Source organism: Neofelis nebulosa, chromosome 14, assembly GCF_028018385.1.
Source record: "Neofelis nebulosa isolate mNeoNeb1 chromosome 14, mNeoNeb1.pri, whole genome shotgun sequence".
Taxonomy (NCBI): domain Eukaryota; kingdom Metazoa; phylum Chordata; class Mammalia; order Carnivora; family Felidae; genus Neofelis; species Neofelis nebulosa.
Genome location: NC_080795.1, coordinates 68004101 through 68018205, shown reverse-complemented (window position 1 = coordinate 68018205; position 14105 = coordinate 68004101). Strand labels below are relative to the sequence as shown.

At 42.3% G+C, this 14105-nt stretch overlaps 1 protein-coding gene across 1 annotated transcript in view; it reads left to right on the top strand.

The window, feature by feature from the left end:
- WASHC5 (WASH complex subunit 5) overlaps nt 1-14105 on the top strand; it is a 63950-nt gene that overhangs the window by 33544 nt on the left and 16301 nt on the right. Inside the window, exons 16-23 of the mRNA XM_058699031.1 lie at nt 96-236; nt 1254-1334; nt 5758-5859; nt 6789-6968; nt 8443-8567; nt 10921-11083; nt 11484-11586; nt 11673-11752. Of these exons, the coding sequence (XP_058555014.1) occupies nt 96-236; nt 1254-1334; nt 5758-5859; nt 6789-6968; nt 8443-8567; nt 10921-11083; nt 11484-11586; nt 11673-11752 (975 nt within the window). The remainder of the gene's footprint in view (nt 1-95; nt 237-1253; nt 1335-5757; nt 5860-6788; nt 6969-8442; nt 8568-10920; nt 11084-11483; nt 11587-11672; nt 11753-14105) is intronic.

Here is a 14105-nt window from a genome sequence, read left to right as displayed (position 1 = left end):
AGGTGGTGCTGTCTTAACTGCCATCCTGGCATTTATCAGCTAAGAAAAATAAAAGACATGTCCAATGGTTTTCCTTCTTTTCTCTTTCACTAAAGGTTTTGCAGATCATTCCAGAAAGCATGTTTACTTCTCTTCTAAAGATCATAAAGCTTCAGACCCACGATATCATTGAAGTGCCAACCCGCCTGGACAAAGACAAACTGAGGGACTATGCTCAGCTTGGCCCACGATACGAGGTGGCGTGTCCCTTTAACTTCTGCCTTTTGATGATTTAAAACCCAAACCACGATGTGTCACGGGTCTGTGTCGCCTGCCATATCCCTAGGAGCACCAGACCAATTATGATTTGTCTTTTCCTACTCTCCTGTGATAGCTTCATTCGTTACCGCGTCCTGGGTTATTTCAGGCCTTGCCTGCCTGAGTGTTCTCAGAGGACGGGGAGCTCAGCTGGCCTCTTTTCTCCGTGAACAGCCCTGATGAACCAGCCCTTCTTCTCTTTGGGTTAGATTGCCTAGACCTTTTGCATTCGGGTTCCTGCTTTGTACATCAGATCAATGGCTCAAAGTAATCTGGATTCCATTAAACCATTTCCTACAGCCAGACTGTGAAGCCACTCAATAAGTAAGCAGCCTCAGAGGTGGTTCCTCCCAAATACCTCTGCTTTTCTTTCTCCTGAACTTAAAATTAAAGATGTGAAAAAAGTGAAATCAAGTGGAAATTGACATTACGAAGTCCACTGTGATCACCTTTCATCCCAGCATCAATTTCTACCACCTCTGACACAGCTCCAAAAATTGTATCAGGAATTTCAATCTTCAAGCTTGAAATTTACATATTTATTCTAACTGAAAAACACAGCACCTGTCTACCATATCAGTGCCTCCCGGTGTGGCTTGAAAAAACTCATAGAAAGCGGTAAAGATTAACTTTTTAGACCTTTGGTGAGCCTTTTCTACTTGGAAAGGACCATCCATCTCATTGAATCCTGCCTGCCTTTTATGTATGAGAAACTGAGGCCCAAAGAAGGGGAGATGATTGGTCAGCGTTTAAGAACTATTTCATGTCTGCTGACCCTGCCCAGCATGTCCAATGGCAGTGCCTTGCTTACACCACAGCACCTCATTTCTGACCGGGGCCCATCACTCCCGCTGTCTTTGTTCATTTCAGGCTGTCAGCCAGTTATTTTCACTTCCCTTAGAAAGGATGGGTCTTTTATCTGAAGTACTTCATTAACTTTTTTTTCTTTGTTAAAGGTTGCCAAGCTTACTCATGCTATTTCCATTTTTACTGAAGGCATCTTAATGATGAAGACAACTTTGGTTGGCATCATCAAGGTAACAGCTTTGATACTCATCCACGTGGCCTTGTAGTAATAAGACTCTTAGTTTGGATCACCAGGGTGTTTCTCCCATGGGGAACAGGGAAGGCGATTGTCATCTTGGATCCCTTAGTATTTCACATGCAGCTCTCCATCTTCATTTTACTCGTTTGTTGATGGAGGAAGGGAGAGCATTATAATCCTGATTTTTCATCATGCCCAAGAGTTACTTAAATCTAAGAAAAATCCATTTTATTGAATTTTTTTATTAAAAAAATTTTTTTATCATTTATTTTGAGACCAAGAGAGTGGGGAAGGGGCAGAGAGAGAGGGTGAGAGAGAGAATCCCAAACAGGCTCCACACTGTCAGTGCAGAGCCCCATTCGGGGCTTGAACTCACAAACCATGAGATCATAACCTGAGCCAAAGTTGGATGCTTAACCCGCTGAACCACCCAGGCGCCACTTATTGAATTTTTGTAATAATGAAACAAAATAGTTCGTTTCCCTTTGGCCAAACAGCTGGCTCACTCTCTCCCACCCTTCTTTCCTTTTAGTATTTTTATATCGCATCTCAGGTGCAGAGAGCTGAGCTGATCCTAACCCATCGTCATTGTCTGGCCATTGTCCTCACTGATGCGTGCACGTTCCTCTCTTCATCCTTTCTTTCTCATCTGAACACCCATTCCCATTTCCATCCCCAAAAGCACCCGCTCTATATGTTTGATTTCTGCCCCTAAAGAGGCAAGTGATCCCGTATTTTAAACATGAGGTGTTACTTTATGTGTGCATGTGTTTGATTTGTCTACATCATATTGTACTCTAAGGCTCATTCTTTTTTCCAACTCTTCTCGCTAGTTACTGCTTTTGAAATTTGTTTGTATTGCTGTGGGTTGGGCCGTTGGTTACTTCTTACTGCTGTGTAGAATTGTACATTTTACTTAACCACTCCCCAAGACCCAGACACCTATGTTGTTGTCATTTTCACTCCAACGCTCCCCATTATCATGAGCATCTCTGAACATGTCCCTGCTGTAGGGCCTGTGTCTGAAATCTGCCTCCCCAGGTCTGGGTCACTAGGTCTTAGGGTGTATTTATACTTAATTTCTCTCAGTACTGCCAGATTGCCTTCTGAAATGACTGTTTCTCTGGTGTCTGTCCACATTTTTGACAATATATGTTACTATCTATGTTTTAGTTTTTGCTCCCCAAAGAGTATAAAGTGTTATCTCCATACTATTTTAATTTGTAATTCTATGATGACTAGAGATGTGCCCATTCACAGAGTTCATGGTGCTTGTATTTCTTTTTCATTTATCAGACATCAGTGGAATCTATATATTTCTGATTTTTTTTTTCAATGTGTATCTATTGAATTGCCAGATTAACACTTAATGTTAATAAAATCCAAGAAAACCTAAATAGAAATGAAACTTTAGTGTATGGTTTCTGGATGTGTGCTGAAATACCATTGTACTCCTAGAATATTCACAGAATCCACTGAACATCCTTTAGACCTGATGCCAGTTTAGTTCAGTTGATATGCAAAGAGTATACATGGAGGTAGTCACTTCTTACTAATCCATAAAGTGGTGATAAATCCTGGTAAGATTAAGCATCTTACATGCAAAATGACCAGTACAGAAAGGATATAATAGGGGCGCCTGGGTGGCGCAGTCGGTGAAGCGGCCGACTTCAGCCAGGTCACGATCTCGCGGTCCGTGAGTTCGAGCCCCGCGTCGGGCTCTGGGCCGATGGCTCGGAGCCTGGAGCCTGTTTCCGATTCTGTGTCTCCCTCTCTCTCTGCCCCTCCCCCGTTCATGCTCTGTCTCTCTCTGTCCCAAAAATAAATAAAAAACATTGAAAAAAAAAAATTTAAAAAAAAAAGAAAGGATATAATAAAACCTCATAATTAACAATAATTATCAAAAGAAAGCCTGCTTATGAAAAAGGCAGATCTTTTGCTACAGTCTTTCAGATGAGAGCCAGGGAGAATATCATCTTGACCATATTCAACCCAGTAGACTTTCTCTGCCAGTCTAACAGTTCGGCTTTCGGTAACAGATCCGGTGGCCCTCACAAGTCTTCAGCCCGCTAATGTTAAGCATCTATTTCAGACATTTATGAAAAGTGTAAGTGTCCTTTAATCCATATGACGTAAAACAAGTGAGATATACACAGAGATGTATGTATAGATGTTCATTGTCGGAGGTAGCCATACAAAAAAAGAATAGAAATAATCTAAGCATTTATCAGTGAGAGAATGGCTGAATATATCATGGTGTGTTCCTACTGGAGATTGTTTGGCTGCTGTTCAAAAAGCTTTTACCACTCGGGACGCCTGGGTGGTTAGCCTCTGACTTTGCCTCAGGCCATGATCTCACAGTTCGTGGGTTTGAGCCCCGCATCAAGCTCTGTGCTGACAGCTCAGAGCCTGGAGCCTGCTTCGGATTCTGGGTCTCCCTCTCTCTCTGCCCCTCCCCCACTCGCACTCCGTCTCTCAAAAAGAAATAAAAGTTAAAAAAAGCTTTTACCACCAAAAGATTTCTAAAATTTAAAGTGGAAAAAGCAAATTGCAGAACAGTGTGTGTGTGTGTGTGTGTGTGTGTGTGTGTGTGTGTATACATACGTATTATGGTCCCATTTAGACTTTTTAAATTAACTATGTATTGAGGACAATATTTATGTGTAGAAGTTAATAGAGAAAGGTCTGGAGGATCCATGTGAAAAGGGTTAACTGTTATTAACTTCAGAGGAGGGGATAGAAATGTGAGGGAAGGGGCTGTGTGCAAGGGGCATTCTCTAAGCTGCAAGCACTCTATAGATTGGTGCAAGGTTTAGAAAAATTGGAAGGACCATTTAAGACCTTTGTTTTCTTGAAAACAGTTAACTCTTTTTCACTAAATCTTTTTTTTTTTAATAAAGAATCTGTTTTTTTAATGTTTATTTTGAGAGAGAGAGCATGCACACGTGTGTGCATGTATGCGAGTGGCAGGAGGGGCAGAGACACACACAGAGAGAGAGAGAGAGAGAGAGAGAGAGAGAGAGAGAGAGAGAGAATATCTCAAGCAGGCTTGGCGCCATCAATGCAGAGCTGATCTCAGAGCCTGAACTCACGAACCATGAGATTGTGACCTGAGCTGAAATCAACACTTGGATGCTCAACCGACTGAGCCACCCAGGTGCCCCTCACTAAATCTGTTCTTTATAAGGAGTATTTCTTTGAAAATGTCATGTTACTTCTTTGATTTCTTTTTCCTCGTTTATTATATCTAGTTATAATTTACCTTTGTATTGTGAAACAGGGCACAAATACTGAAAGCTGTAGATCCATTCACATAGTTTAATGGGTTATTACAACCACCACCCAAGTCAAGAAATATAATTTCCCAGCTCCTACCCCAGGATCCTCCTCATGTGCCCTGACCTAGTCCTAGTCTCTCCATTTAGAGTTTTATTATCTAAAGTCAATCTGTTGACAATACATTTAAAAAAAAAAATACATTCTATCTTTTAAGTCTTCAGGTTTCTCCTCCATTCTTTTCCTTTCTCACAGTTTATCTGGTCAGGAACCCACAGCCTCTGACTTGTTGTTTGTCCGAAGTCTGGCTTTTGCTGATTGTATAGTCATGGTGTAGCTCAGCATGTTTCCCTGGCCATTGTATTTTGTGTAACTTTCATTGCAATTGCCATTCTTAAAGTTTAAATATAATCAAACCCAGATGGAACCCATCCGTTTGTCTTTATGACTTTTAAAAGTAATGGTACTTTGCAAATTAAAAATATAAGAAACAAGTTGTAGGGAATTTCAAGGGATTATGTTAAACCTATTTGATGTTTTCTGGATTTGACAGGAGGCTGTCTTTTAGGGAATAATGGATGCTTTCTCATTACAGAAAAAAGAACCAGCAAAATCAGCTTATAGAGGTAGATAGCAGATTTGCCTTCCTGTTTTATCTCCCTAATTACAAACAGCATTCCAAGAATGCTGGAAGAAAAGAGAATTGTTAAGTCTGTCCAAGCCCAAGTTTGAGCTTGCTCATGCGCATGTAGGTGGCGTCTGGAAGAAAGGCAAGTCCAGGCCGTTCATTCCCCTCTGCTCCTGGTGAGAAGAAAAGGCACTTTTTACTTTTAATGAAATGATTAAAATGAGAGAGGCACTTTAAAATTCTTCATACCCACCATCTTTGGGATGTCATGTTGTGAAATCACCATCATGAATTTTACGGAGGCCAGCCGAGTCCTAAGGAGGTGACAGGTTCAACAATTCTGTCCAAGCTGCGCAAGATCAAAGAGACAGGAAAGGAGAAAAGTCCCAATCACTGGGAAATGGGGTGGGAAAGTGCTTCCCTGCAGATTGCAGAAACTGTCTTTCCTTTGGGTTTCATCATGGCTGAACTTTTCCTCACGGCCATTTTTTGCTTTTTGCTTTGCACGTAGGTGGATCCAAAACAGTTGCTGGAAGATGGAATAAGAAAGGAGCTAGTTAAACGTGTTGCTTTTGCTCTTCATAAGGGACTGATCTTCAACCCCCGAGCCAAGGTACCAGATGACCAAGTGGGTCTGTCCTTTCTCTCTGCCCAGCTTGCAGAACTGTCGTGAACAACACCTTTCCTCCTAACACATACCTGATATATGATGGGCAGCGCAATACACTGATGTGTTTTTTGATCCTATGTTGTAATCCTTTCTTATGATAAGAAAATCCTTACCAGAACCAGCCCTTTCCTTCACTTGTTGATCCCCCAATTTAAGAATTGAATAGATATCTGTGATTCAGGGTCACTTCTTAAAAGAATTTCTTAACCCTAAAGCAGATCAGGACTATAAAGCCTGTAATTTTTTTTTTTTTAATTTTTTGAATGTTTATTATTTGAGAGAGAGACAGAGACAGAGAGCAAGCAGGGGAGGGGCAGAGAGAGAGGGAGACACAGAATCCGAAGCAGGCTCCAGGCCCTGAGCTGTCAGCACAGAGCCTGATGCGGGGCTCGAACCCACAGACCACGAGATCATGACCTGAGCTGAAGTCAGCACCCAACCGACTGAGCCACTGAGGTGCCCCTGGCCTGTAATTTTTTATTTGCCTTGACCTAACAGATCATTTTTCTCAGGAGGAAAACAAAAATGGGCCTAGAACTTGTATCTAGGGTTCTTTTCACTCCAGTAAATTCAATTTAAAATATTTTAAGTATTTGAAGGTTGGATATATTCATCAAATGACATGAGAGAAATCATCAACGTTCATTTTCCATATTCTTTTGTGTGAGACTCCCCTCCCAAATGAATGAAACCTCTTCTTTGCTGAATGTCTGAGCACTCATGCTGGATGAGGTAGGAAATGGGTATTTCCCCAAAGCTCTCTTAAACTCTCACTGTGTTTTAGAGAGGGGTCTTATTTAAAGTCTAATGTAGATATTAGTGGTTGACAGTCTACCCCACTGTAATAGATTTGTGTTTCCTCTTTTGCACAGCCAAGTGAGTTGATGCCCAAGCTGAAAGAGTTGGGGGCTACCATGGATGGATTCCATCGCTCTTTTGAGTACATACAGGACTATGTCAACATTTATGGTCTGAAGATTTGGCAGGAAGAAGTTTCTCGTATTATAAATTATAATGTGGAACAAGAGTGTAATAACTTCTTAAGAACAAAGGTATCTAATTAAATTTTAAAATTCTGGACCATATTTGTTATTCAGACATTTAAAATACATGCCCTGAACCTCAGAAATAGCAATAAGAAAATTTATTTAAATGGTTACTAAAAATCGGTTAGCATTAGATAGTCACAGATCCCTTCAGAGTACATTCAGGAGCCGTGAGGGTTCCAGAAAAGTTTATAGGACGCCTGACCTCCAAGAGCCGTCCTAAGGAGGAGGGAGATGTAATTAAATGGCCACAGAATGAAGCTGTTGTAAATGTCATAACTCCTGTGATCGAGTTCAGAAGGCTTAATCAAGGAGTTCAGTTGGCCTGATCGGAGTATGCACATAACAGCAGAATTGCTGGGTCATGTGGTAGTTCTATGTTTAACTTACGGATGAACCACCAGACCATTTTCCACAGCACCTGCAGCATTTTTCATTCTTTCCAGCAGCATCTGAGGGTTCTCATTTCTCCATATCCTTTCCAACGCTTCTTGTTTTGCTTTTTTAAAAAAATTCTAGACGTCCCCGTAGGGGTGAAAGGGTATCTCATTGTGGTTTTGATTTGCACTTCCCTGGTGACTAATGATGTTGGGCATCTTTTCATGTGCTCATTCACCATTTGGATGTCTTCTTTGGGGAAATGTCTGCTTAAGTCCTTTGCCTATTTTTTAATTGGCTTGTTTGAACACCAGATTCTTAAGTGTCATGGCTGAGAAGTTTGATTTTTTAGTCAGTAGTGACAAGGAGTAAGTTTTTGATTAGGGAACTGACGTGATTCAGGTGACATTTTTGAAGGATTAAGCATCTTCCAGCCTTGTGATATTTTGGAATCTTTTATCATGTCGATGCATGTTAACCTAGAAGACAAAAAGCCAGAAATTCCCATCTCTCTTCTAACTTCTCCTCAGTCACTTCACTTTTCACAAATATTTCTTCTTTTATAAATGTTACGTGTAGCATTTCTCGGGGGCTATTACCCCAGTTTTAAGTTTTTTTCTTCCAAACCAAGGAGCATTTATTGTCACTGTTTATGCAACATCATATTTGTAAAACTAGGTAGAAAAAGAATAACTGGTTATCTTATCAAAGACGTACGGTTGACCCTGGAGTAGCACGGATTTAAGCTGCATGGGTTCATTTTGAGCTGCAGGGGTCCATTTATACACTGGTTTTTCCCAATAGATACAGTACAGTACTGTAAAATGTATTTTCCTTGTGATTTTCTTAACATTTTTCTCTAGCTTATGTTGTACAAATACAAGGTATAATCCATTTAACATAGAAAATATATGGTAATGGACTATGTTATTGATAAGGCTTTACTGGTCAACTGTAGGCTATTAGTAGTTAAGTGTTAGGTGACTCAAAAGTTGTATGTGGATTTTCAACCGTGTGTGGGTCAGTGCCCTAGCCCCTGTGTTGTTCAAGGGCCCACTGTACTAAGTGTTCATGGTTTTGTTTTGTTTTGTTTTGTTTCTAGATTCAGGACTGGCAGAGTATGTACCAGTCTACTCATATCCCAATACCAAAGTTTACCCCTGTGGACGAGTCTGTAACATTTATTGGTCGACTCTGCAGAGAAATCTTGAGGATCACAGACCCAAAGTAGGTGTATCTAAATTCCACTGGGCCTTGAACACTGTGGACAATAGAAGTCTCTGAACATCTTCCTCAAATCACACCCTTGTTCCTACCACACTTGGATCCACTCTAGTGGGTTTATTAGAGTCACTTTTTTGAGACTGGGTATTTTCTGCAGTGGGACTAAGGAGACCCCAGTCCAAGGAAATGGAGATCAAAATAACTTTCAGGTCTGTTCAGCCACCTTTTAGTTTTATGTTCTTCTCACTTTCCAACTAACATTCTACTCACTTGGGCCTGCAGACTCCCTAGTATGTTAAAACTTTTTTTATTACGGATTTGCTCATCTGTACCTGTAACTGTGGCACACTCCTCCATTCCAGCCACCAGGTCTTACATTTATCAGACCCTGACCTTTGGAGATTACCCCCCCACCCACGCACTTGTGTAACATTTACCTTGTACACACTTTTCAGCACATTGTACGCATCCCTGATACTCATTACAGCCATCTCTGACATAGGCATTGTTATTCTTCCCATGTTAAAGGGAAGTAACTGAGGCTTAGTAAAGCTAAGTCACTTGCCCAAGATCTGGGTCTAAATGGTGGATCCAGAATACACACCAGCCCTCTGACTCCAGGGCCCAGCTCTTAAGTGCCGTGCTGTTAAGGGCAGGCTGCGTAGCTTTGCATACAGTGGATCACAGTTTATATACACAGTCACATGAGTGAACATCTCCTGTGGTCAAAACCACCCTTAAGAATAGTTTAGGTGGGCACCACGGGAGACCCTTGCACACTCCTTCCCTCATTACGTCTCATTTTCCTTCTCCTTCTCAGTTGAGCTTCTGATGAGGTAGTCGGTACGAAGCCCAGCTGAAGGAAGGGCAGGCTCGCGTTTTCTGCGTCCTGTCTACCCCTGTGCACATGCTCACTGAGTAGAATGGTTGGTGGGATTACCCAGGAAAAGAGGACTTCTCTTCTTTCTCTGTCCAGCTGTGCATGCATAGTTGAATTTGTGTAAGCTAAATGGCCTTATGACATGTCTCCTTTGTACAGCCTTCAAATTCTGGCTTATTTTTATCTCTTCAAAAGTTATGCAACTTGGTACACTGTATGTAAACTTCTTCCAAAAGTTACAGCGTAAATGAACTTTGTCTGTGACCCATGGGCCAAAAGGAGTAAATGATCCAAAACATTTTGTAACACCTGCTTTCTGGGTACCCATGGGTGGGTCACCGAAGCCCTTCTAGAAGACTATCCACCTAATGCCATGTTAAGACTTGTAGGAAGGATTAAGCATGCTTGGGATTTCCATGTCATGTTATTGGCTTACTCATCGACATGGGGAGCCTCTCAAGTGACACATTCAGAGTGCCAGCCCTGGGTGATCGAATCAGGACTCTTCGAAGCCTTAAAGTAGGATGCAGTTCTGGAAATCTTGTTCTTCCCATTACTTCCAGATGTAAGCTTCCTTCGCTCCCGTGCCTCATTTCTTAAAGATATGTCCTTAAAGATGTGTCTTAGAACTGGGGGCGTGTCGTCTGTGGAGTTCACTGGAATTTCAGAGGCTGGGCTTCCACCCCAGACCTGCTGAGTCAAACCCCAGGAATGGGATCTGGGCACATATTTTTAAGTGATTTAAGGTCTCCGTGCCAGCACTTGAGAACAGGAAGATGGTGGTTAAGGATATGGTGTGAGAATCAGGCCTCGCTCTGTTGTGTCATCTGTAAAACAAGGGTCACACAGCTTATGTATTGCAGAGCCATGACGACAATGACCCCGAAGAGCACAGAACCTGACACCGAAGAAGTGCTCAGTAAATACCATTGGTTGTTAGCACTGCCGTCCGCGCACTCCTGAGTCTAAAAGGAATCATTGGTTGGTGACCAGAACTGGGAGGAGAGACGAAACGTCTTTGTTGCCATAGCCACAGATGTTTGATAGGGCAGCAGGATTCAAAGTTCTTTTCTTATCAAAGTGGAAATGGCACGAGCCTCTTACATCCCGATCTTTGGGAATTTAAGGAAAGACGCCATGGAGTGAAAACTGGGCGCTAATGCCTTCCAGCCTGACAGCCAAATCCGACCTTGGCCTCTCCTCTCAGCTCCAAACAACAGTCCAACTCAGTGGAAATGAATTAGTCCAAGCGGTGACCTGGTATAGGGCAGGAAACGGTGATTTCACTGAATTTTGCCTTCCTGGCCCATTGGGCATTCACCGTGAGATACACTGGGTGCCTGGACGCAGACGTTATTAAACGAATCACGTCATGTCATCCCTTATATCTGGTGCCCAAATCCTGTTACGTCCCCCATCTCCTCAGGATGACCTCTGAGCTGCTTTTGGGTTTTGAGTTTTTTGTCTTTCCTTTAGAATGACATGTCACATTGACCAGCTGAACACTTGGTATGATATGAAGACTCACCAAGAAGTGACCAGCAGCCGGCTCTTCTCAGAAATCCAGACCACCTTGGGGACTTTCGGTCTGAACGGGTTAGACAGGCTTCTGTGCTTTATGATTGTCAAAGAGCTACAGGTGAGCCTTTCGGCCTTCATGCATGGTTCCTGCTACCCTGGGAGAGATTTAACTTTTCTTTCATGCTTTCCTATCCTGACACGAGGCACACACATACATGCTTCTTGTCAGGTAGATAAGAATTGAGAATACACTAGAATTTCCTTGGCCAACACGGTAGTTTTTTGGGTGGACCGGTTTTGGGAGTTTCATGTGGGGAAGTTGAGACTCTCTTTGAAACCAACAACTCCTCCGAGCAAGGGGTATTTCTAACAGGACCTAGAAGTTGCCGTTTCCCTGTCATCCTTTATAACATTTTATGACTTAGCCCAGGCTGTGTTCCATACACATTTGAGTTCATTGGAGTGTTGTTCATTTTGTTCATTATGTTTGGTTCTTCTGTTGTGTCTTCGTGTTTTAGAATTTCCTCAGTATGTTTCAGAAAATTATCCTGAGAGACAGAGCTGTGCAGGATACCTTGAAAACCCTTATGAATGCTGTCAGCCCCCTAAAAAGCATAGTGGGTAAGTGTTCTGAAACCAGTCTGAGATGGAGGTAACACTAGCTTTTCCAGATTTACTAAATAGAAAATTTTATTTTCACCTTTCAGCAAATTCGAATAAAATTTATCTTTCCGCCATTGCCAAAACACAGAAGATTTGGACAGCTTATCTCGAGGCTATAATGAAGGTATGTTATGGGAGAGAGGGTGATCATCAGTACTGTATTTTTTCAACTATTATCTTCTTGTAACTTTGTCACCCAAAGAAAGCTACTCTTCCTTCTTGCGTCATCAAAGCAAAAATACAACACTTCAGTTTATCATTATTTCTAAGTTCATTTGTCCTTTATCTTCCTTTCTGGGCTGTTCTCGAGTATGTTTTCATTTATGTGGCCCATCGTTTTGCTTAACCTGAAGAAAGCAGTTTCTTTTTGAAACGACCTAGAGCAAGAAGTGCTTTCACACTAGGAGATGGAAACCTTCCTCCCTCAGGGATGCTCCGTCCTGAGGTGTGACAGGTTTATTTACTGAGCGGCTCTGTCAGTGTCCAGCCCTGGTCCTCTCCAAGTAGGTGCTAGAACAGGACATTTGCCTCTCTCCCCTCTTGTGTCCGCACAGATGTTACAAAGCCAAGTTCTCTAGGACCCAAGTTATCCTTACACCCTGCAGAGAACACCGGGTCTTTGGAAACGAGTAAGAAAGTGAGGTGAAGAGATTAACATGGCGGATGGAAATCCAAGTCGCTTTGGGAGTCGCTCATCTGTGCTCCTGCCTTCACGCTGTGGCATTGGCTTTGCGTGTTCTGCGTGTCTTTCTCTCATCACATGATGACCCAAGACCTTCAGCAACGCTTTGTCGAACACTCATGTGCAAATCATTGTCACGTGCTTCGAGACAGAGTTGAAGGAAACACTAGCTGCCCCCCTCAGAAAGCCTACGTACTGTCTCGTGGGAAAGAGGAGGTTTCCTGGTGGAAAACGAATCCATGGTTACAGACATCACCTACCCCAGGAAAAGCGTAGGCTGCTGTGGGAATTTGCGGAAGTTCCATTCTCTTGTTCCCAATTCTGTTAGTTGTTCGTTGAGACAGTACTCGTGGTGCCTCAGCCAAATTCACAATATATTTCCCATAATTGCAGTGAAAAAAAATTTGTTTTAATTTGGAAACTTAGATTAAGTAACACACAGAGCCTCTGGCTCTGCTGGATGTCCTCTTGTTCCATGTCTGGACGTCCCTTAGCCACGTGATTTCCAGGTATCGAGAGCTTCTCAGGCTAAGTTTCTAATTGCTGGAAAGCTTTCAGGAGGAATGGAGAATTACCTGAGGTCAGACAGGCCTGAGTCTCACCTCTGTGGGAGGCTGAGGGAGGTTGCAGGGATGCGTCAGAGAGGTTCCCTAGTGGCTCTTACAGACCTCTGTGAATCATAATTGCTGGTACTTCAGTCATCACCCAAGTATTTCGGCAAGTCAGTGCTCTTTACATAAAGCCCTCAAAGGACCAATTTGTCCTTTTGTCTTTTGCTGATCTGGAACAGTGATGGAGATATTCTGCACTGTTTGCTGGTAGCCGTTGGCCCCATGTAGGTACTGAGCGCTTAAGACATGGCTTGTGGGAGTGAGGAACTGAATTTTAAATTTTATTCATTTAAATCCGTTTAAGTTTAAATAGCCGTATGCGGTTGTGGCTGCCCTATCCGTGCAACTCTAGAGAAACGGAGAAAGATGACAACCCAAAGATCTCTCTAGATAGGTAGATAGCATCACCTCCCAGGCTCCTTAGTCTCTCCAGAATCTTCTTAAAGGCTTGTAGTAGGTGAGCACCGAAGAGAAAATGTTGGTCACTGAGATTCAATATTTAAATAAGAGCAAGTTAGGTTAAACTGCCTTTACTTCTGTTTCCATTTCCAGATTGGTATTTTCAAGGGAATCCTGGACATAGAGTAGAATTAAGAGGGATTTACGTGGCAGAGCAGGGGTGGGGGGGCACCTGGGTGGCTCAGTCGGTTAAACATCCAACTTCGGCTCAGGTCATGATTTCATGGTTCGTGAGTTCGAGCCTCATTTCAGACTTTGTGCTGACAGCTCAGAGCCTGGAGCCTGCTTTAGATTCTGTGTTCCCATCTCTCTCTGCACCGCCCCTGCTCACATTCTCTCGTTCTGTCAACAATAAACATTAAAAAGAAGGAATTACATGGGGCAGATCAAAGTTGAAAGGACATTTTTGAGTGGCCTGATGGGAACCCACTGTCTCCTTGGCCTTGCCCTATTCTAATTTTTAAATAATAGTATTTTTCTATTTCTAGAGGTTTCTTATAAAAACATTTTTTGGATTTTATTTTTTTCATGTAAGTAGAATAATAATCTAGTAAGAATAGTGGCCAAAAGTAATACATCTGAGGTCATTTAACGCTTTTAACTGTTACGAGCTCCATTTATCTAAATATCTTTTCTTTGCTCTTCAGGAAGGCCCCTCTTTTTTTCTTAACCTTTCTCTGCTGCCAACCACTCAGAGGAAATGTGTCTATTCCTCCCTCACCGTT